General features: G+C 36.4%; 1 protein-coding gene across 1 annotated transcript in view; it reads right to left on the reverse strand.

Annotated features, from left to right (window-relative positions):
• The window catches only part of LOC149772528 (uncharacterized), a 152,226-nt gene extending 136,500 nt beyond the window's left edge, over window positions 1-15,726 (reverse strand). The window contains exons 1-3 of the mRNA XM_089947662.1: window positions 15,397-15,726; window positions 10,168-10,330; window positions 1,032-1,814 (exon numbers count right to left, since the gene is read on the reverse strand). Coding sequence (XP_089803788.1) covers window positions 1,032-1,814; window positions 10,168-10,240 — 856 coding nt within the window. The 5' untranslated portion in view covers window positions 10,241-10,330; window positions 15,397-15,726. The remainder of the gene's footprint in view (window positions 1-1,031; window positions 1,815-10,167; window positions 10,331-15,396) is intronic.
• Window positions 15,727-21,120: the final 5,394 nt, after the last annotated feature.

Genomic DNA, 21,120 nt, shown 5'->3' on the forward strand with positions numbered 1-21,120 from the left:
AAATGTAACAAGATGAAAATCTTAAAAATTATAGATGATTTCACTATACACCCAACCACATATTAAAATAATTAAAAAAGAAAAAAATGTCCTATTTTTGGAAACAAATGCACAGAACTTCCTCATTTCATTCATCAATTTCAAATTTATAACCTATCTGTCTTCTAGCACTGTTACCTTTTGTGTATTCCAAATACACGTGATTTTCCTTAATAACACAGCCTAATATTTACGTGGGCGAGTCCATGTTTTGCCAGACAAGTGAGATATTTTTCGTCGTCTTAGATAAATATTTCCTTTTATTTTCGTAATATTAGGAATTCTGTACCTTTAGTGAACTTGTATTTTTTTTTAACAAATGGTGTTAGAAATATTAAAACTATGTGTTGCTGGGAAAGGACATTGACCTCTGACTGGTTCATGACAACATCTTCCGTTTGGTTTAAAAATCATTTTTTTTTTTTACTGACGGTTATCTTTTGACATAAATTTCTAATTACAAAAAATATGAATAGAAATTCATTGTTAAAGCAAGGGAACATTAAGACATGGGTAAAAAATAAATATGTGTCAAGAAATACGGTGTATAGAACAAGTGAATACATCCAACGGCCATCTTTGTAATCTATATTTAACCAGAATGAATGGCACGCGCTTGGAATGAAAGCGACACCTGGTGGATAAACTCGGTATAAAATGTCGTCGTCCTTTTCAATCGGTGATAAATTATGTCTATAAAATCTATGTTATTTTTATTTACATATAAATAAATATATTATAAATAAATATTATAAATAAATGTAAATCACTTAACAATATTAAAGTGAACTTAATATAAATTTTATAACATCAAATTACTGCTTTATTTATATGTAACTTCATATCAACATGACTAAACTGTCATGTTGACATTTTGTTTTCTAAATTTAAAATGAAATCTTTGAGAATTTTCAATAAATGAAGTTTGTAATTTTATTTATTACGTCATTAAAAGTTTTTAATGTCAATAAAATATAAGAAATATGAATTACCTTGATACACGGGACGGAATACAGTAATGTCTCTACTCTCATAACATGTGGCATACAGACGTCCATTGTCCCAGAATATGGCATAGAGTGGAATTTCCTGTGTGAAAATGGCGACAAGTTGACATGAAGCTGTAAGTTGATGAATACAGGAATCACGGAATCCACTGTTACATACGAAAATATTCCTGTCTTCATTTATAACGATTGATGTCGGCCATTGTAGACGTTGATGTTTGTATGTATATTTACATTGACTGGGATTCAAAATGTCGAATCCATATACACCATTATTATTAGGGGATTTACGACCAGCATAACACGAGACATAAATAATGTTGTCTTTTGTTGTCACTCTACTAATCCATCTGTCCCCTTCACAAATCCGGTGAATTGTGCCAACATGTCCGTCTTCAAGTGACACAACACACCAGTACATCGTGCCCTGTCTTACACCAGTGACAACAAGACTGTCATTCAATCTGACAACACCACGATATCCATCCATTACTCCCTCTAGACGTAAAGTCCTGGTCGTTTTAATATCACGTGACATGTCTGTAGTATTAATGGCCATCATTTTTATCTGACCGTCTACATGAAGGACACAAATTGTCATGGCGTCTATCAGACACATGTCACGTGGTACTGGCTTCAGTCTGTCTGACGATGCCAGGAATTTTCCATCATGGAGTCGATGTATCTTGACTTTACACGTCTTGTCGTCTAGGACGACTATCTTGTCTTGGCAGACGAAAATAGAGATGTACCAGGGGGACTTGTCGGCTGTGGAAATAAAGTGATATAAACATAAATACATATCTACACACAAATATGAAACATATATAATTATGTTAAAATATGAAATTACTTGTACATTTGCTGTGTATGGGTATTAATACATTAATAATAATTTAATTAATTATATTTATGACTTTACAAATTAATTCCTGTTAAATTTATTATACTTATTCTATTGTTCTAAATTTAGCTCTCACAAAAATGCAATGGTCATGGTGGTTGTCGTCGTATATATTACTAAATTTGCATATGTATATTTATATTAAAATACTAAAATAACTTGTATATTTACGTGATATATACATTAAAATAATGCATAATATAAACGTTGATACACATCTACACAAAAATACTATACATGTATAATTTAAATACTAAATAACTGACCATTACAATCGTCGTAATGGCGTCATCTTTTTATTATTATTACAAGAGAGATTTACAGCAGACATCACACAGACCCAGTAATCACAATATTATAGTTCTGTACAGTATTTTAGTAAACTGAAGATACCAATAATAGTGTGTTAACAGGTTCTGTGTGGAAACTGCTATCGTCTCTCATTTTTAATCATGTTACGTACGTGCATTCGTACGTGTGTATTAATCTTATACTCCTCCAAAAAATGGACAAGACAAATTCAGACACGGAGTCCATCCTTACATTAAATAACTCTGTGTCATTCCTTGAAAGCTATAGAGTGAAGATCTTCATCACAATACCACGTAATAACTGATCACAAAACAGGGACATACACCAAAATAGGGGGGGGTACATTTTTAAAATTAAAAAAAGGGATTTTAGTCAAAACTAGGAATAAAACGGATAGACCAGTTTTGCAAACAGAATAACGGCTGTCGATTTTAACGAGTACAACAATAAGAAAGCATGATAGCACACTATATTAAACACAGCCAACTAAACTTACATTTGTTAATAAAACCACAACAAAATTAGAAACACTTCGTTAGTTTACAACTATAATAGTAACACTTAAAAATTTCAATTCTGTTTCAAATTCCATTAAAAGCAGAAAAAATAGAGAAAATATAAAGAATTTAACCTGATGAATGCCAATTTTTTCATTCTTTGAAAAGTTGTTTAACCATATTATTGGAGTTGGCCATGCAAACGGGGAATCGCGGAGAAGGGCAGGTGAACGAAACTCACTAAATAATAATAATAATAACATAATAATAACATCATAATAATAATAATAATAATAATAATAAATCATTCATCTAACATTTCCCTGTCATACTCAACATTTAGTCGTTACCCTACATGTATGTACTACCCTGAGTATTTCAATGAAAGTCCCTGTTAATAAATGTCTTCATCCATTTACTTGTCTGCTGCATTTTCTTACATTGGTATGCCTGCCTTGAATTATGACGTCTGCACTGAAAAGAACGCTGACGGAAACATGCAACATGGAGAAACGTACTTATTTACAAATCCGCGAAGCCCGATGTACTAAAGTTTACATGACACAGGGGTCAAAACAGCGGTAGAGTTTTAGTATCGATGTTTGACAGAGTGCGTGTCTTCAACTGTCACACAAACTCCGATTGCAAAATAACTCTCTGGGAAAAATAAAAAAAAAGTCAGACAAACATAACGGAAAACAGATTTCACACAAGTTTATGTTTTGAAGATTGCATTTATTGGTAAATTATGCTACTTTTAATATAAAACAAAATATACATCGTCAGCTTTTAACCAAGTGGTTATCATGGTTGTTAATGTTGTTAAGTGCAAACTCCTGGCAAACATTTGCAGCTATCAAAGTAATAATTTTGTAAGATGTTTAAACATGGGCAGTGTAAATGTGTCTGGGGTTATCACTTTTTTGTATAGTAGTTCTGATGTTAATTTATCATCTTTTTCAAGAGAAATATTTATCAGGCCTGAAGTTCTGAACTCCATATATATAATTATCGATGTGTCGAATTTTATTTCCCTAAAGGGTCTTGCACCATTTCATCATGTTCAAGAATAGTAAAGAATTAATCATGTAAAATGTCGTGCGTGTAATTTCCGTTATGATTTTTCACGAAGACAACTGTTTGCGAAGAAAGTGGCTATTTTCAGGAGGAAAGTAAAGGCATTTTTAATTTTAAACGCGTGTATCATGGGCGTATATATATATATATATATATATATATATATATATATATATATATATATTCATTCTCATGGATAAATTATTATGATGAGTTCCGTATATTCATGAAAATAAATCACTGGTCTTCCATGAGAAATACACTTTCGTATCTGATGACGTGTGTTTTACTAACACAATTTATATACTTTTTCTTCGAGTTTCCCTTATCTCTTTACGTAACTTCACAGCAAATTTCTGACAAGCTAAAAGCAGTGTCGGTAATTTTGAGGGGGTGGGGTGGGGGGCATTTTTTAGATGCTCCCTGACATTACAAAATACCGTTTCCCAGTGGAATGTTCTGCAGCAATGTTACATTGTATATATTTTTACATAACCTCTTTTAGAAAAACCGTAAACATTCATATATGTAATTAACACACATGCACACACACACACACACATATATATACATGTATATGCCATTTATAAATTCCACTTGGATATTACACAATATTTTATTTGAACATAATTATGCAATTGAGAAGATAGCATTCTCATTTCGATAAAGTCCAAATCTTTACAATAATTCCAAAAATTTACAAACATTGTGATTAACAAACTTTATACTGGCATTGTTCATTCTAAATTAAACTTTATAACTGAGCAAACTATTGTTACAGGAAATCATAATTTATTTTGTTACACATGCGTAGTTTGGCAATATGTTGCAGAGTATATATTACAAAACTTAGACTTAAACAAATTAAATTGCAAATTAAAATAAAAATGTCCAAATTTAGGCAAAAGCCTCTCCCAGACACTTGGAACAGCGAAGGAAATGTACAGCGAAGCCAACACATTTTGTCATTGTTGTCGTCATTTGAAATGAATGTGTAATGTCCAATCCCATAACTCAGAAACTATAGGTAATGATAAAAGCTGATTCGATTGAGTCTACGACGTCCTATTACCGCGTCATGCCTATTACTGCATCATGCTTACCACCACGTCCCATAACTCAGAAAGTACAAGTAATGATGAATAATATTGATATTACAACGTCCTATTACCGCGTCATGCCTATTACTGCATCATGCGTACCACCACGTCACATAACTCAGAAAGTACAAGTAATGATGAATAATATTGATATTACGAAGTACTATTACCGCGTCATGCCTATTACTGCATCATGCTTACCACCACGTCCCATAACTCAGAAAGTACAAGTAATGATGAATAATATTGATATTACGACGTCCTAATACAGCGTCATGCCTATCACTGCGGTGTTTGAACGTATAAAACAACCGCTGTAATAATGCATCACATATTGTTACGGAATGATATCGTTAAAATCGCTCTGGTGGTGTACTGGTTAGAGTGTCCGCCTCGGATGCGTGAGGTCGTAGGTTCGAACCCTGGCCGAGTCATACCCAAGACCTTTTTTTAAATAAAAATTATACTAACAGCCGCTTTGCTAGGTGCCAAGCATTATGAGGTTAGTGTTAGGACTTGGGCCTGCTGTCGGGATAATTTGACTGGGTGGGACATCATGCTGCATGTCTGCGGCATGATGCCCCAGTGATAGACCTCACTATAAACTGACTATTAACTGTCTCATTGCAGACATCGTAGCGATATGACTGAAAAATTGTTTCAAGCTGCGTTAAATGTCCAAATCATAAACAAATACACTTTAGAATCATACATACATACATACACACATACATTTTATGATTATTTCTCTTTATATGTTAACGATAGTACAAGCAAAACTTTTACTCGTTTAACAATTCCAGTATAATATTCATCCCTTATACATTTTAGACTTGTCTTTTAAAATAAAGTTCAAATGACACTTCTATTTCAAAATTATTTTAGCCAGGTATGAAATCGCATTCTGTTACGTTTTTCTCTTGATTCGTCATAGGTCATATCGCCGTAATAAAAGAAGCAAAACATAATTAAAAAAAATAAAAAAAAACTAGTCTTTGACACAACAGATTTCCAGCTTAAGAAGTTAAGTACATATTGGATGAGACTTGTTCGCCTGCCTTCCATATTGCTGACAAGTCTTCAAATATTACTAAATAATATTGAACTTAAAGTTCGTTCCGACTTCTGTGTGTCTGTTATTTCGTTTCTTTGCCAGTCTTGATTAAAGAGCTACTCCATATACCAGCCAATCTTAATCCCCCGATTCCATCAATACATTAAATGGTAACCCCGATCAACAGAAGTGGAAGCTACGGTTTCAGGTAGATCAACCCGTGAGAAATAAACACATGCAAACGTCATCTGTTTCACAGCTTACGAAACACTATTATACGGCTTTACATAACAGTCAATCCGGGAATGCGTTGCACACAGTTATACCCACTGTACCGTATCCCCTCGACAAAGGGTAATTGACACGGATTATTTTCTTATGCATATGAAATCTTTCGTATCAATATGTTTGCAAAACTACGGTGCCCTTTAAGTGATATACATTATAAAGAAGTACTAAATCGAAAAACGACATATCTTGTTTAATGGAATTATTAGTATGTATGAAATCAAACAATATCGTTCTATCAAAACAGAATGTGTCGATAAATCGAATAATATGGGTTGTCAATAATTGTGCACAACCGTCAATAGGGTTTCATCCTTTTGAGAAAGATCAATATATTGCCTGAGATATTCAATACTTATAATTGCTAATCGCACCGACGTTGACATATGACTTTGAGTCTATTACTTGTCGGCAAAAAAAAAAAAATTTAAATAATTTTTAAAAAAAAAATATTCTTTTATTTATTTTGCAGCCAGGAATATTAACTCAGTAATCTTTTATAACACAAATATGGTCCAAAAAATTATCATTTCTTTCCAAACAAATGGCCAAGTGAGTTTACTTCTTTGAAGATAACGAAGGCTATAAGAAATAGTTTAAATAACTAAAGGAGGTCTAACTCGAATCAGGAGAAACACAAGGAGAATAAAGAAATGTGAATCGAGCACAGCCTACCTATATATTTAAAGAACATATTACGAGGAAAGACACAGATTAACACTTGAATAAAACATAGAATTTTTTTCTTAAACTAATATAGCACACTGTTCCGATCGCTAAAATTCTAAATTGAAAATAAATTAACGGATAAATAATATAAAATATATTATTATGTATTCTATACCCAAAGAATTGAAATAAGATAACTGGGGGAAAATTCTGACTTATACTTGCTGTCTCAAACATACAGAAAATATAGCATACACACAATATAACATTAACACAAATAGCAAACACTGAGACTTACCCCTAAATCTGTAACCTGTAACAATAAATTTGTTATAATAAAATTCTTTTTAAATTAAACATACAATATATCTGAGGGGGAAACATACAAACATAAAATACATTTTATATTTTTTTGGAATGGGGGCATCTGTCTGGTGCCACCCACCAACCCCCCAGAAAAGGATCTTGCCTGACTCACCAAAATAGAGAGAGTAGGTAGGGGGCACCTTTCGGATATTTTGATATTTAAAAATAATTTTGTTTTACAACCTAATTATAGGTTTAAGAAAAAACAACAACAGCAACAAAAGCATGCATTAAATAAATTACAGTATGTGTGTGCCTCATAAACAAGAAAATTACCTTATAATTTCTACAGATTATTGCGAATTTGTATCACTGATATTATGAACACTGTAGATAAATCCCACGGAAAGTGTACACATACCGTTACAACTATCCAAGTTATAGTAGGCTACTTGGTTAAGGTTCAGTTTCAAATAAGTTTTCTCTCTTACTCCAGATTCCTACGTACTCTGTCCTTTATCAATGAGGTGGGTGGCTGGAAATTCTTAATATTTGTATCGTTATTTTCGTACGTCACTGGTGATTAATCAGTGATCAATGGAAATTCGTGACTGATCGATAGAGTTGATGACAGGGGTAGAAACAATGTTTATAAATGCCATAGGCGGATTAAAATTTAATAAACAATACCTTACACACGCACGTGTGTGTGTGTGATATGGTCCAACCACAGGAGTCTGACCTTCTGGTTGACGATAAAACGTGACTTCTGTGGTCCAAGCGACATCGAACTGGCTGGAGGTCAAGGTGTTAAATGCGTTTATGAGCCTCAAATGTCCAAATAATAACATGTACAATGGTGGACACAACCCATGATTGACGGTTTGGTGGGTGGGAGATTATTCAACCTCTAACTCTACACGTGTCAAAATAAAAGCGTATTCTTGTACTGGATAATGACCCTGGTTGACGGTGGGGTGGGTAGGGCAATTACCGACCCATTGTCAAACTAATGTCGTTTTTATAATATTCATATATAAATCTAAATATTTTGATCATCGAACCATATTAGACCTAGCAATATGAGGCGCCATTTTACCCTTTTTCCTTATTTTATGCTATTATATATATCTTGTGATATCATTTCATTTTATTATATCAAATAACTAAATTTGCAGTTAATATTTGACGAGCATAAAATCTTAATTAATTAGTGTACATGAAATTCCCAAATTTAAGTTTAGTCGCGAGTTTTTTCTTCACACTTGAATTCTCTTTTTAATATTGGGAAATAACGCCTATATCCAACATATTTCACTCAGTTCGGACGGAATTTAAATCATTCATTAGACAAATTTAAGATATGCATCTAATTTATAAAACAATACATTGAAAGAAATACTAATATATTGAATTTGAAGTTATGCTATCATACACGAGAGTATGTATATCATACACCGAATGTATTATACAGCATACAATAATAAAACGGCAACTCATATGATTACACGATCAATGCAGTCTTATGCTGCCATCTTCCGGACATATGCTTGTGATAAATAAAAATGTTAATAACAATACAATTTTGAGATTTATGCCAACAAATTAGACTATAGACTAAATTATACTGGATTTGGAGGACAGGATTTCTTTTACGCACGATCTTGCAAAACATGTTCTTGGAGACCTTAGCTAGAACATTATTCCTCAACGTAATTCTACTCAAATATGAACAAAATGAGATTATTTGGTTTAGATGTTTGTTAGTTTTATTCTTGTGACGTCTAATTTCGAATCTTTTAATAACGCGCATGCATAAAATCTGTATGTTTTCTTGAATCTACTTTGTGCCAGACACAAACAACACATCTGTTTGAGGATGCTTTATCAATAAAATTGTCGTCATCGTTACAAGTCTTCTTTGTGTTCATAATATCTATACTCCGTAAGAACAGCTTCTAGATTGAGATCATCCCAAGAAAGGTAGTCTAAACATCGTCCGTGGGAGAAAAAAAATACATAAATATTTGACTATTTTCTTACAAAAATCAAATACCTCTCCAAAGGGCAGATATTTTGGCGCTATACATAAAGGTAAATCATTCTTTAAGCTCGGTAAAAACGAAACCTAGCATTGCGGTGGTAAGATTACCTGCCAACAGTGACAAGAACATGTTCATACCTGTCACCACGCAGTCAGAATCGCTATCGGTCGGTTCATATTGCATATGAATAAACATTATTTAGGAACACACTACACTGAACAAAGAGAGTAGGTTCAGTTATTGATCTCTTTTATATGTGTATGTATAACCACCAGACTATGTCATCATACAGAAAGCCAGTATAACAGGTGTCATGGTGAAAGCTTACACGCATGACCAATGAACAGACTTGCATTGCAGCCAGTTGGAATATCAAATTACCAAAACCTGAGCTTATGGTTTTACATTATAGTTTTAAGGTTGCTTCAATATTTAGGCTTAGCCAACTCTGATGTGTTTCCCACTGGCTGTTGTATTGCTAGTACACACGCCCATTCCTGTATTTCCTTTATAATATATGTATTAAAAGCATCTGTATGCAGGGTATGACAATATTTACGGACAGATTCCATTAAGTATGCCGACAATATATAATGATAGAGTATGAAACTAAGTTCGAAATTCAAAGCATTCACTTAAATATTCGAATAAATATGCCAGACTTATGTAACAAAGACTACGAAAATATGAAATTATTAACTGTCATATTCCATTAGGTATGTCAGACCTTAGGAAACAAATGAGTATAAAATAGAAACTGACATTTTCCACCATGTAATGAATATAGTACAAGTATCCGTATGTAGATTATGAAAATATTCATTGACAAACTCCACTGGATTTTTATATGTAACTTATGGATCACTTACTGGTTTTTTCTAGTGTCAGAGTCCCAACCTTGGCAAGACTGTAACCAACATTTCCCTCTCCTCCTGTAGCCATTTTATCTTTTTTATATGATTGTGCTTCAGGGTTATTCACTCCAAGTGAAATGAGTTTTCAACCTAACACAATGCTGACAGGATGACTGGGCTGCAAAATACAGACAGGAATATTCTAGCGGTGTCGATGTAATATAAATAATTAATATTTAGTTTATGAATTATTGTCCAGAGATCAACTTGCTTGTCAAATGAAATATCTATACAAATGAAATTGCGTAAACATTTTGGTGTGCAAAGAGCTTATCAAAGCTGCAATTACATACTCTTTTTTTACACGCAAAATGTAATCATATTTATGTTCCCTATTCATCTTAGTGTTTTATGATATTATTGAGATTGTGCCATCTTAGACGTGTTGTGTAATCTTAGTGGTTTTGTGTGATCTTAGAGGTGTACTGTGATCTTAGTGATTACGTGTGGTCTTAGAGGTGCACTGTGATCTTAGTGGTTTTGTGTGATCTTATAGGTGTTTAGTGATTATGTGTGGTCTTAGAGGTGCACTGTGATCTTAGTGGTTTTGTGTGATCTTATAGGTGTTGTGTGATTTTAGTGGTTTTGTGTGATCTTAGAGGTGTACTGTGATCTTAGTGATTTTGTTTGATTTTAGAGGAGTTGTGTGATCGTAGAAGTGTTGTGTGATCTTAGAGGTGTTGTGTGATTTGTGGTCTTGTGCCATCTTAGAGGTGTTGTGTGATCTTAGTAGTTTTGTGTGATCTTATAGGTGTTGTGTGATCTTAGAGGTGTTTCGTGATCTTAGTGATCTTCTGCCATCCTAGATGTGTTGTGTGATCTTAGAGGTGCTGCGTGATCTTAGAGGTGGTATGTGATCTTAGCGGTTTTGTGTGATTTTAGAGGTTTTGTGTGATCCTAATGATAATGTGCCATCTCACAGTTGTTGTGTAATTTTAGAGGTGTTGTGTGATCTTAAAAGTGCTGTGTGATCTTCATTGTTTTGTGTGATCTTCATGGTTCTGTGTGATCTTAGAGGTTGTGTGTGATTTTAGTGGTTTTGTGTGATTTTTGAGGTGTTGTGTGATCTTGTGCATTCTTAGAGTTGTTGTGTGATCTTCATGGTTGTGTGTGGTCTTGGAGGTGTTGTGTGATTTTATTGGATTTGTGCGATCTTAGTGATGTTGTGTGATCTTAGTGATCTTGTGCCATCTTAGAAGTGTTGTGTGATTTTATTGGTTGTATGTGATCTTAGAGGTGTTGTGTGATCTTAGTGGATTTGTGTGATCTTAGATGTGTTGTGTGATCTTAGTGATCTTTTGCCATATTAAAGTTGCGTTATCTTAGTGGTTTTATGTGATCTTAGATGTGTTGTGTGATCTTAGTTAATTTATGTGATCATAGAGGTGTTGTGTTATCTTATCTTAGTTATCTTGTGCCATCGTAGAGGTGTTGCGTGTTCTTAGTAGTGTTTTGTGATCTTAGTGGTTTTGTCTGATCTTAGAGGTGTTGTGTGATCTTAGTGGATTTGTGTGATCTTAGAGGTGTTATTTGATCTTAGTGATCTTGTGCCATATTAAAGTTGTGACATGTTAGTGGTGTTATGTAATCTTAGAGGTGTTGTGTGATCTTAGTTAATGTATGTGATTATAAAGGTGTTGTGTGATCATAGTGGTTATATGTGATCATAGTGGTTTTATGTGATCTTAGTGATCTTTTGCCATCTTAAAGGTGTTGTTTGATCTTAGAGGTGTTGTGTGATCTTCTTGGTTTTGTGTTACCTTAGAGGTGTTGTGTGATTTTATTGGTTTTTATGTGATTTTTTAGGTGTTGTGTGATCTTAGTGATTTTCTGACATCTTAGAGGTATTGTGTGATCTTAATGTTTTTATGTGATCTTAGAGGTGTTGTGTGATCCTAATGGTTTTGTGTGATTTTAAGGTAGTTGTTTGATCGTAGCAGTTTTATTTGATCTTAGAGGTCTTGTGCCATCGTAGAGGTGTTGTGTGATCTTAACAGTTTTGTGTGATCTGAGTAGATTTATGTGGTTTTAGAGGTGGTGTGTAATCTTAGAGGTGTTGTGTGATCTTAGTTGTTTTATGTTATCTTAGAGGTAGTGTGTGATCTTCGAAGTCTTGTGCCATCGGAGAAGTACTGTGTGACCTTAGTAGTTTTGTGTTATCTTAGTAGTCTGATGTGGTCGTAGAGGTGGTGTGTGATCTTAGAGGTGTTTATGATCTTTGTGGTTTTGTGCGGCCCTAGATGTGTTATGTGTCCTTATTTGTTTTATTTGAACTTAGAGGTGTACTGTGATCTTACTGGTTTTATGTGATCGTAGAGGTGGTGTGTGATCTTATAGGTGTAGAGTGATCTTATTGGTTTTGTGTGATCTTAGAGGTGTAGAGTGATCTTAGAGGTCTTGTGTATCTAAATGATATTGTACATATTAGATTAGCTAATATTTACAATGACTGGACGAAGCATTGTGCCTTTGTTTTTGGGGAGTTATTGGTTAGTGTTAATAATGTAGGTGTGGAGTTATTGGTGAGTACAAATACTGTAGATGGGGAGTTAGAGGTGGGAAAATACTATAGATTTAGAGTTAGTGGGTGTAAATGATGTGAATGGCGAGATCAGTTTAAGGGGTAAATACTGAATTATATCAGTTAATTAGCGGTAGGTAGATGAGGAGTTAGTGAGATATGTAAACACAATGAATATGGAGTTAATGGTGGGTATAGATAATGTAGATGCATAGTTAGAGGTAGGAAAATACTATAGATTTAGAGTTAGTGGGTGTAAATGATGTGGATGGGGAGATCAGTTTTAGAAGTAAATACTAAATTATATGAGTTAATTAGCGGTGGGTGTAAATGATGTAGATGAGGAGTTAGTGACATGTGTAAATACAATGAATATGGAGCTAATGGTGGTGGTGGTGGTGTGTGTGTGTTATTTGGATTTTTAACGTAGCTTTAACAAATTTTCAGTTCTATCGCTACGATGTCTGCAGTGTGGCACTTTATAGTGGTGTGTGTAAATAGTGTAGATACAAAGTTAGTGGAGTGTGTAAATAGTTATAGGGGGAGTTAGTGGTGTGTGTAAATAGTGTAGATGTTGAGTTAGTGGTGTGTGTAAAAAGTGAAGATGGAATGTTAGTGGAGTGTGTAAATAGTTAGAGGGGAGTTATTGGTGTGTGTAAATTGTGTAGATGGGAAGTCAGTGATGAGTGTAAATAATATAGATGGGGAGTTAGTGGTGTGTGTAAATAGTGTAGATGTAGAGTTATTTGGGTGTGTAAATAATGTAGATGGAGAGTTAGTGGAATGTGTAAATAGTGTAGAGGGGAAATTAGTGATCTGTGTAAATTGTGTTGATGGAGAGTTAGTGTTGTGTGTAAATAGTGCTGATTGATATTAATTGTGTGTGTGTCAATGGTGTAGAAGGGGTTAGTGATGTGTGTCAATAGTGTAGATGGGGAGTTAGTTGTGTGTGTAAATAGTGTAGATAGAGAGTTATGGGTGTGTGCAAGTGGTGTAGGCGGAGAGTTCGTGGAGTGTGTAAATAGTGTAGATGGGGAGTTCGTGTGGTGTGTAAATAGTGTAGATTGAGAGTTAGTGGAGGATGCAAATAGTTTACATGGGGAGTTAGTGGTTATTGAAATAGTGTAGATGGTTATTTAGTCGTGTGAGAGAATAGTGTAGATGGAGAGTTAGTGGAGCTTGCATACTGTGTAGAGGAGGAGTGAGTGATGTGTGTAAATAGTATAGATGGGGAGTTAGTGGAGTTTGTAAATAGTGTATAGGGGAGTTAGTGAAGTTTGTAAATAGTATAGAGGGGAGTTAGTGGTGTGTGTAAATAGTGTTGATGGGGAGTTATTGATGTAAGTAGTATAGCTGCGGAGTTAATAGTATGTGCAAATAGTGTAGAGGTGGTTAATGCTGTGTGTAAGTAAAGTACATGGAGAGTTAGTGGATTGTGTAAATAGTGTAGATGGAGAGTTAGTGAAGTTTGTAAATAGTGTAGAGGGGAGTTAGTGGTGTGTGTAAATAATGTAGACAGAGTGTGTAAATAGTGTAGATGGAGAGTCTGTGGAGTTTCTAAATAGCGTAGAGGAGAAGTTATTGGTGTTTGTAAATATTGTATATGGAGTGTTAGTGGCGTTTGTAAATAGTGTATAGGGGTTGTTAGTGGTGTATAAATAGTGTAGATAGGGAGTTAGTGGTTTGTGTAAAAAATGTATATGGAGAGTTAGTGGAGTGTGTAACTAATTTGGGGGAGTTAGAGTTGTGTGTAAATAGTGTAGTTGGAGAGTTAGTGGTGTGTGTAAATAGTGTAGATGGATGGTTAGTGGTGTGTGTAAATAATGTAGATGGAGAGTCAGTGGAGTGTGTAAATAGTATAGAGCAGGAGTTATTGGTGTATGTAAATATTGTATATGGAGTGTTAGTGGCGTTTGTAAATAGTGTAGAAGGGTTGTTATTGGTGTGTAAATAGTGTAGATGGAGAGCGAGTGGAGTGTAAATAGTGGAGATGTGAAGTTAGTGGTGTGTGTACATAGTGTAGATGGAGAGTTAGTGGAGTGTGTAAATAGTGTAGATAGGCAGTTAGTGGTTTGTGTAAATAATATATATGGAAAGTTAGTGGAGTGTGTAAATAATTTGGGGGTAGTTAGTGTTGTATGTAAATAGTGTAGAGGGAGAGTTAGTGATGTATGTAAATAAGTAGATGGGGTGTTGGTGGTGAGTATAATAATAGTGGAGGTTAGCAATCCGTGTCAATACCAGTAACGATTTCTTTTAAAGAATCTTCATCTGCTCTTATTGACCTCGTAGTCACAGAAAATGACGTGCACATGGTATTTTTACCATATGATCGCACTTGCTAAAAATAAACAACTTTTTGTGCATTAAATAACCTACGTGTGAGTTAAATGGGATTTAGTATGTGAACATCTGACTCACTGAGACTGTTCAGCTCTCTGTATTATCAATAACATCTGTTTGAAAACAAAAACTCTGTGAATTTAATTGATAATGTATCATTAACTGAACAACTCTTGGAGAGACTAGTGTCGTTGACCTTGATTTGAGTAAATGTAGGACTCTGCACATTCAGTATATTCAGTACAACGTTATTCCATTTTCATGCATTGACTCAATAAAAAATAATGTTTCATAAAAATAAATAGCAGACTGATACTTACAGAATATCTATAAATCCTTAAAATGCAACTTTCCGAAGTTCACCAGTCGGTGTTCTATGTAATGATTGTACTTGTCTCCAAGCAAATTCTTGTTATCATACACAAAACCAACCAGTCATTACATGACAACAAGCCATGTTATTAAGTGTTGACCGTATCTGGCAAGCTATTGGCGTGTACAGACAAATAATACAATGGATATTCAACTGACTTAGTTACAACATGCGTATCTCTTTCTTCAGGTTTACTTGAGTGAACAACATGGCTGATAGACAGAATAACTCTGAAAAAATAAATAAATTCTAATAATAATGGAAATGTGTAGTGCTGGCATGCAAGTATCAGTGTGTAATAGTACTTACCTAAGTCTAGGTTTCCGTCAAGTTAGTTATACAGGTAGGTAGCTCAGGGGAGTGCGTTTTGGGTTGTTGAATTTTAATGTAGATTTATCGATTTTAGTCATATCGATGTCAGCAGTGTGGCAGTTTATAGTGACGTCTAGCGCTGAGGCATTACGCCGCAGACATGTAGCAGGTACTAGTGAGAGGCAGCTGCTAAGTACCACTTTTATAAACCAATTGTATGATTCTGCTGGGTTCAAACACGCGACCACTAGCATCGAGGTACTATAGCCATCTAGCTAGCTCACAATCATCTGTTTACTACTAACCACCACCACTACTACTCACTACCGTATTCCTACTTATGGTGGCGCTAGAACTGTCGTATTTTGCGGGGTGGGTGGGGTAGAATTGTAAAGAAAAAGAAGTTCCCCGGCTTTCCTCACTTGGTCTACTGGCTATTTAAAAAAGACCTTGTGTATCTTAGGTATAAACCTTTACTTCCCTTTGTTTCGGTGTATGATTTATTGGTGTAATATGAGGTTACGGAGTATACAGCTTGGCCTTACTCCAGATCAGTACCTTTCAAAAAGGGTGCTAGCTCCACTTGGTCATTTTCACTTCCTGAACTTCAGAGGTAAACTGTATGAAGAAGAGCCGATAACTTTTTTTAAAAATAATATTGCTACTAATACTACTACTACTAATACTAATACTGCTATCTTTTTGCTACTACAACTACCGTACTGCTACTATTACGTCAGAACTATTACTACTACTACTGCTACCGTATTGCTACCCTTATGTCAGAACTATTACTACTACTATTATTAATTTATTGATACTGAGATGCTGTTGCAGCTGTTACTAGTACGTGTGACATATAGAAATTAACAACTGGTACGTGAGTAGTGAAGGGGGCCACCCTAGCGACAATGGGAATTAGCATTACAGAGACCCCTGGGCCACTCTAGCGACAATGGAAATTTAACATGGAGAAAAATCGTGGGCCACTCTAGCGACAAGGGGAATTAACATGGGAAAAAACCCTGGGCTTGTCTAGCGACAAGGGAAATTTAACATGGGATTTTTTTTTTAAATTTTTTTTAAAAAAATTTTTTTTAAAAAAGGGGTAGGCAATTGAAAGGCTATCTCTTTTCGAGAAATATGGCTGGCCCTGAAAAGGGCCTTTGGGTTTATGTTAATATGCCCTTAACATAAAGGGCATCTGCAACATCTTCTTCTTCTTCTTAGGCTTCGTCGAATGGTAGGTCCATAAACTAAAACTCTTTTCAGGCATCCTTGCCTCTCCACGTAAATTCTACGTATCCATAGGCTCGTGTCGGTCCTGTTGACAACGGTCCACTTGGATCGGACATACATGAGCATGTCCGTCCTGAACATCATCGTTGACACAAGGGTTGAAGATTCAACGTCTGTCCACATGTTGAGGCTCTTAGAATAGGTGAATCAATGCAGTGAACGGCGCTTATTTATAGGGGCGGAAAGGATTGAAACGGATTGAGTTCATTTACCAATCCGAACACGCGTTACAGAATTCAGTCAGCTCGCATCCAATCCGAAGAGAGCAGTCTGTGACGTCACGTAGTCAATATAGATTCGCTAGCGCTTGTGTGCAGTCAATCTATGCGACAGTGATTCAACATGACGGAAACTCAGAAAACGATCCAGTGGGGTGCACCAGCAGGGGAGACTGCCCAAGGGAACCCGGACTTACTTTCAGAAGAGGTGAATTGGGATTTTGTGGATTTTCTCTCCTCGCAAGAATTTGTTCCGGAACCTTCGTTACCTTCTTCATTACCGCAAGTGGAGAATTTTAGACAGAGACAGAAAGAAGAATTGGAGAAATTTATACAACGACAAAAGGAAGCGGAACAGGCTTTTCTCCTACAGCAACAGCAACAAGAAGAAGAGGTAAGAAAAAAACAACAGCAAGAAGAAGTAGCAGCAAAGAAACAAGAGGGTGAAAATCAAACGGTCACGGTACTGTTGGACATTTTAGCGGAGTTAAGAAGTCTGAAACAAATGTATCAGACTTCTTTATCACGACCGAAGAGAATACGACCTTCCCGAGCCAAACATGTCAACCCTGTGACTAAGCCTACCGTACCACCCTTAGTGATTTCAACCCAATCATTATCATCATTACGCAGTCCAGAAGTAGGCCTTGGCCGTGGCAAAGGCTTAAGGCAGTTAAAATTGATTGCTTAAACTCACCCCTGCACCATAAAGAAAAAAGGCCCTTTTCAGGGCCACCCACATTTCTCGAAAAGAAATACAATTTCAATTTGCCAATAACTCAAAAAAACCCCACCCATTTTACCCTTATAGTACGTGTCTGTGTATGAGTGCGTGAGTGTAGCTTCTTATTTTAAAATCAAAACTCAAAGACTCTTACCTTATATCATTCATTTATTCTTTTCTCCATTTTTTACAATCCAATTCACAATTCACAACACAACACTTTAATAAAAAGTTCATTGATTTCTTCTTTTCTCCTTTTTTAGTCTCTCTGTTTTTTGAATTTCTTCACTGTCACACTCTTTTCCTCTTCTTCCTCCTCACTTTCTTCCCTTCTTCTTTTCTTCTCCTGTTTCTTTTTCTTCACCTGTCTGCTTTCTTCCTCAGAAGAATCCCTCTCTTCCTCTGAAGAACCCCTCTCTTCTTCTGAAGAATTCCTCTTTTCTTCTGACTCCTCTTGTTTCTTTTTTGGGCAATCTGGAGACCAATGTCCTTTTTCTTTACAATAATAACAGGTATCTTGACTTTTGTCTTTTTTATCCCCTGTTTTTTTTCTTTTTTGACGGTCTGGACACTCTGAAGACCAATGCCCTTTCTTCTGACAGATATAGCAAGTATCTTGACTTTTATCTCTAAAGGAAGGAGAGTAGTCCGTAGGCTGGTCTGAAGAGAATTTTCTAATGACCCCTCGCAAAGCTCTGACGAAACGTTCCATCTGGTTAGTCTCTTCCATCGTTGTGCTCGGCTTGAGAGTGAAATGAATAGTGAAAGGACAAGACACACACCCTTTTATATACGCTGGTCTGCTATGACTATAAAGTAGTTTATGGTGTTTGAACTTAAGTCATTTGACTTTTTGCTTTCAAGATGAAACGATCTAATTCATTCGAGAAGAAAGAAGAAGAAAGTAAGAGGCAGAAACGTGATCTATCGCCTCGTACCAGGGCTGAAATCTTGGCACAAATTCATGCCAGTGATTTTGAAGAGGACATGAGTGAACCAGAATCCGAACCCTCTAAACCAAGTTCACCACCCTTAGTCAACCCTGAAAAGTACTATTCCATTCGAGAGACGGAAAAGCGCTCCTCTAGAAAATTTAGAACCACGGCTTACAAATACACGGTGAAGTTTAAAGATTTCAAGGCTGAAGTGCCGTTAGAGAAAGCAGAAGTGTTCATCACCGAGGTGTGGGATTCTTTGCTCACTGCACTCAAGCAACAATGTCAACCCAAAGAAGACGATCGCTTGAGACTTTCCATACAACACGACGGTTTGAAATCCCCTGTTTGGATCGAGTTTAGCACCCCGGCAGAATTGACCGCTTCCAAAGTCATGGACAAGATTCAACACGTACAACAATCTAATGACCAGTTTGACATCACAGATGGAAAAGCCACACTGGACATGACCCACGTCTCTCCTCCTCAAGGGACAGGACGCAAAAAGATGTTATTGGTGGACGACCTTCGCAACACCAAAACAAGTCTCGTCCGAATTAACAACTCTCATGACCAGATGTGTTTAGCCCGTGCCATCGTGGTGGGACGAACCTATGCCAACAAGAACGACACGGTAGAATGGAAAAGAACCTGGAAAACTATTCAACGATCCGACCGAGCCAAACAACGAAACGAAGCAGAACTCCTGTTACAACAAGCCGGACTGTCCAAAGACACACCCTGTGGCATTCCTGAAATGCAAAAATTGCAAGATGTCCTAGCTCCACGCTACACTTTGAAAGTGCACCCTCAAGAAATGCGCGGGTCTCTGTTGTTTCGAGGCCAAGATTTTAAGGACGGAAAATACATTCACCTTTATCATCACGATGAACATTTCGATACCATTACCAGTATCACCGGATTCCTGAGATACAGATATTACTGTGAGAAATGTGACCATGGTTATAACAATCGAGAGCAACACAAGCATTGTGGATCGAAATGCTCAGGATGTTTGGCCTCTTCACCCTGTCTGAGCGAAGAACCAGTGCCTTGTTCCACTTGTCTGCGCACGTTTGTCAGCCCTACCTGTTACCAACAACATCTGAAAACGCAAGGTTCACAGAAGAAATGCGCTTGTCAACTCCTGAGATTGTGCCCTACGTGTGAACAAGTCATACGTACCAATAATACCAAGGCACACGTATGTTCAGGAAAGAAAAAATGTCACATTTGTCACCACATCGTGGACTTGGAACACCAATGTTACGTGCAAAAATACCAACCCCCACCAGAGAAAGAGGACGGTCACAAGAAGAAAGGCAATTTCATCTTTTTCGATTTCGAATGCATGCAAGAGACCGGCATTCACATTCCTAATTTCTGCGTGGCTCATCGAGCGTGCGAGAAGTGCATTCAAGAACCTATCTTCAGTCATTGCCCTCACTGCAGCAAGATTCCCGGAGGGCGTGAAAAAATCTTTCGGGGACCTAACACGTTAGCCGATTTTGCCCAATGGGTCTTAGACCCCGTCGAAAAGACGTGGAGCCAAGAGGACATCGAACGTTACGGAGATTGTCATCGTCATGCCACGGTGATGGCTCACAATTTCTCCGGATACGATGGACAGTTTCTTCTCAGATACTATACGGAACAAGGCACCGAGCGTCCTAAAGTGACTTTGAACGGAGCCAAAATCATTTTCATGCAAGTGGGACAAGTACAGTTTAAAGATTCGATGAGTTACTTGGCCATGCCTTTGAGTCGAATGCCTAAAACGTTTGGAATGACAGAAATGGCTAAAGGGTACTTTCCACACTTTTTCAATACGGAAGCCAATCAACATGCCGTTCTACCCCATTTACCTGAGGCTCACTATTACGACCCCGACAACATGCGTACCGAACAACGAGAAGCTTTCTACGCTTGGTACCAGGCTCATGCCTCTGACCCCTTCGACTTTCAGGAAGAAATGTTAAAGTATTGTCGTTCCGACGTGGACATTTTACGACGTTGCTGTGGAAAATTTCGAGAACTGTTCATGGAACACGGAGGGGTGGATCCTTTGAAAGAAGCTTGCACCATTGCCAAAGCGTGTTCCTTAGTGTATCGACAACGATTCATGCCTGAAAAGACCGTGGCTGTCATCAGTCCTCAAACGACCCACTATGTCAAGCGTCAAT

Source organism: Sinohyriopsis cumingii, unplaced genomic scaffold (assembly GCF_028554795.1).
Source record: "Sinohyriopsis cumingii isolate HCF-2022 unplaced genomic scaffold, ASM2855479v2 utg001397l, whole genome shotgun sequence".
Taxonomy (NCBI): domain Eukaryota; kingdom Metazoa; phylum Mollusca; class Bivalvia; order Unionida; family Unionidae; genus Sinohyriopsis; species Sinohyriopsis cumingii.